The sequence below is a fragment of the Perognathus longimembris genome, chromosome 28, assembly GCF_023159225.1.
Source record: "Perognathus longimembris pacificus isolate PPM17 chromosome 28, ASM2315922v1, whole genome shotgun sequence".
NCBI lineage: Eukaryota > Metazoa > Chordata > Mammalia > Rodentia > Heteromyidae > Perognathus > Perognathus longimembris.
In genome coordinates, this window is record NC_063188.1 from 104,314,322 (window position 1) to 104,316,806 (window position 2,485).

Here is a 2,485-nt window from a genome sequence, read left to right on the forward strand (position 1 = left end):
ATTGCCCATTTTGCACCCTATACCAATTAAATGATAATCCCGGTCATGGGAACCTAGGAATCCATCCATTTTTAGAGACTCCTATGTGTTTCTGTTGTGAAGCCTCCATTAAAAAACATTGGTTGAACTATTGCCAGACTAATCGTACTTCTTTTTCTTTCTTTTATTGTAGAGGTGATGTACAGAGGGGTTGTAGTTACATAAGTAAGATAATGAGGGGCTGGGGATATAGCCTAGTGGCAAGAGTGCCTGCCTCGGATACACGAGGCCCTAGGTTCGATTCCCCAGCACCACATATACAGAAAACGGCCAGAAGCGGCGCTGTGGCTCACGTGGCAGAGTGCTAGCCTTGAGCGGGAAGAAGCCAGGGACAGTGCTCAGGCCCTGAGTCCAAGGCCCAGGACTGGCCAAAAAAAGAAAAAGAAAGAAAGAAAAAGAAAGGCTTGGGAAACCAAACCTGTTTTAAAAAAAAAAAAAAAAGATAATGAGTACGTTTCTTTTTGAACAGTGTTACCCCCTTCCTCATTTTCTCCCACTTTTCCTCCCCACTGACTCCCCTCCCTGAAAGTGTAAAGTTCATTTCCAACATAGTGCCTAGTGAGTATTGCTGTTGCATTGGTTCATCCTTTGTCCCATCATTTTAGTGATTCCTGTTCACTTCCCCAAATTAGATAAACTTATATATAAGCCAAAGGTACCGAAATCACAAACAGTGACAACAGGGAATAACCAGAGGAAAAAGGTGAAAGAAAAAAGAAATAACTACAAACAATACACTAAAACCAAACAAACCTTCTTGTTTCCATATCTTGTTCATTTTGATTAGTATAATTTTATATGGTCATATGTACATAGCTATTGAGCTATTGTGATCCTCGGCTAGGACTATCCTAGACATGTGCTAATTTTTACAAATGAGGGAAACCATGGAGCCCTTGTTTCTTTGGGTCTGGCTTATTATGATTTTTTCCAAGTCTTTCCATTTCCTTACTAATGGGGTGATGCCATTCTTTCTGATGGAAGCATAGCATAACATTTGGTGGCAGGGATGTGGCCAAAACATAACTGTACTACACTGTTGATGGGGATGTAAATTGTTCAACCACTCTGGAAAGCAGTATGGAGGTTCTTCAAAAGACTCAACATAGAGCTCCCCTATGACCCAACAGCCCCACTTTTGGGCATCTACCCAAAGGATTACAAGCAAGACCACACTAAAGTTACCAGCACATCTATGCTCACTGCAGCATTATTTACTATAGCTAAGATATGGAACCAACCCAAATGCCCCTCAGTAGATGAATGAATCAAGAAAATGTGGTATTTATACACAATAGATTTCTATGCTTCCATCAGAATGACATCTTATTTCTTTTTCTTGAAAAGCCTCCAATACCTGAGCATTGGCAGTTTCAAGATTGTGGTTCAAAGCCAGCCTGTGTAGGAAAGTTTGTGAGACTCTTCAAGTAATTACCAAAAAGTCATTCTGGCCTCTAACACTAGGTAGCCAAGTCTCAAAACACGAAATACATAGAGTTGCATGACTTTATAAAACAGCTCTCAGAAACCCAAAGCAGAATTTGTCTTCCTCTGCCTCTAACGGCCTTGTCATGCAAAATACGAATAATTTGTCCACAGCTTTTTTTTTTTAACAATTCCAAGGCATTTATTGTCACCTGATGATAACAGAAGGTCATCAGAATGGTGTACACATCTTAACAAAAGGGCTCATCAAACAATATGAATGGATGTTTTCTTAGATTCCCAGCAAAGAACACTAAAAAAACCCCAAAAATAAAAAAACAAAAACAAAAAACAACCATATAAGATTCTTAACAACTTCTCACTTCACTGATGATTTCTAGTTGGAGACACTTTGTAGTAGAGTACTATTATCTCCTTTTAGCATGATCCGACCCAGTTGTTTTCTTGACTTGGTTTTAGAATCAATTTCTTCTGCATCATCTAACACAAGGTTCATGTATTCATCAAAACCAATGATGCAGCCCTCTATCTGCATAATCACTTGCTCATAGAGCCACACCTGAATCCGAGATCTATTTTGTAGATATCTGAAGATGAGATTGATGGGCTGCACCATCACCTTCTGCACCTTTTGGCCCTGGCCACGGTACGCCATGGTGGAATCTTACAAAGGCCGCACCTGTCCACAGCTTTTTACAGTTTCTATAATTCTCCTGCTGGACCCCCCAGCATTATCTAGACCAAAGTGTGTACTTCTGGTATTGCTACCTAGGATGTGATAGAGGAGTGACAGAGGGAATCTGAATCCAAAGAGAAGAAAGGTATTTTCCTAGCTTCAGAGAAACTCAGGAATGAAGGGGTTTCATGGCTTATATAATAACTTTTTTTTTGTTGTGGGGCTTGAACTCTGGGCCTGGGCACTGTCCCTGAGCTCTTTAGCTCAAGGCTAGTGCTCTACCACTTGAGCCACAGCACCACTTCTGGTTTTCTGTTGGTTAAT

The 2,485-nt window shown here is 40.5% G+C and overlaps 1 protein-coding gene across 1 annotated transcript; it reads right to left on the reverse strand.

Moving 5' to 3' along the window:
• Nucleotides 1–1,679: 1,679 nt before the first annotated feature.
• LOC125343774 (small nuclear ribonucleoprotein E-like) lies at nucleotides 1,680–2,157 on the reverse strand. Its single transcript, XM_048336317.1, has one exon. The coding sequence runs from the start codon at nucleotides 2,138–2,140 to the stop codon at nucleotides 1,862–1,864; it is 279 nt and encodes a 92-aa protein (XP_048192274.1). The 5' UTR covers nucleotides 2,141–2,157; the 3' UTR covers nucleotides 1,680–1,861.
• Between the last annotated feature and the right edge of the window lie 328 nt (nucleotides 2,158–2,485).

Coding starts and splice junctions, on each gene's coding strand:
- LOC125343774 (XM_048336317.1), bottom strand. CDS start 2,140: ATGGCGTACCGTGGCCAGGGCCAAAAGGTGCAGAAGGTGATGGTGCAG.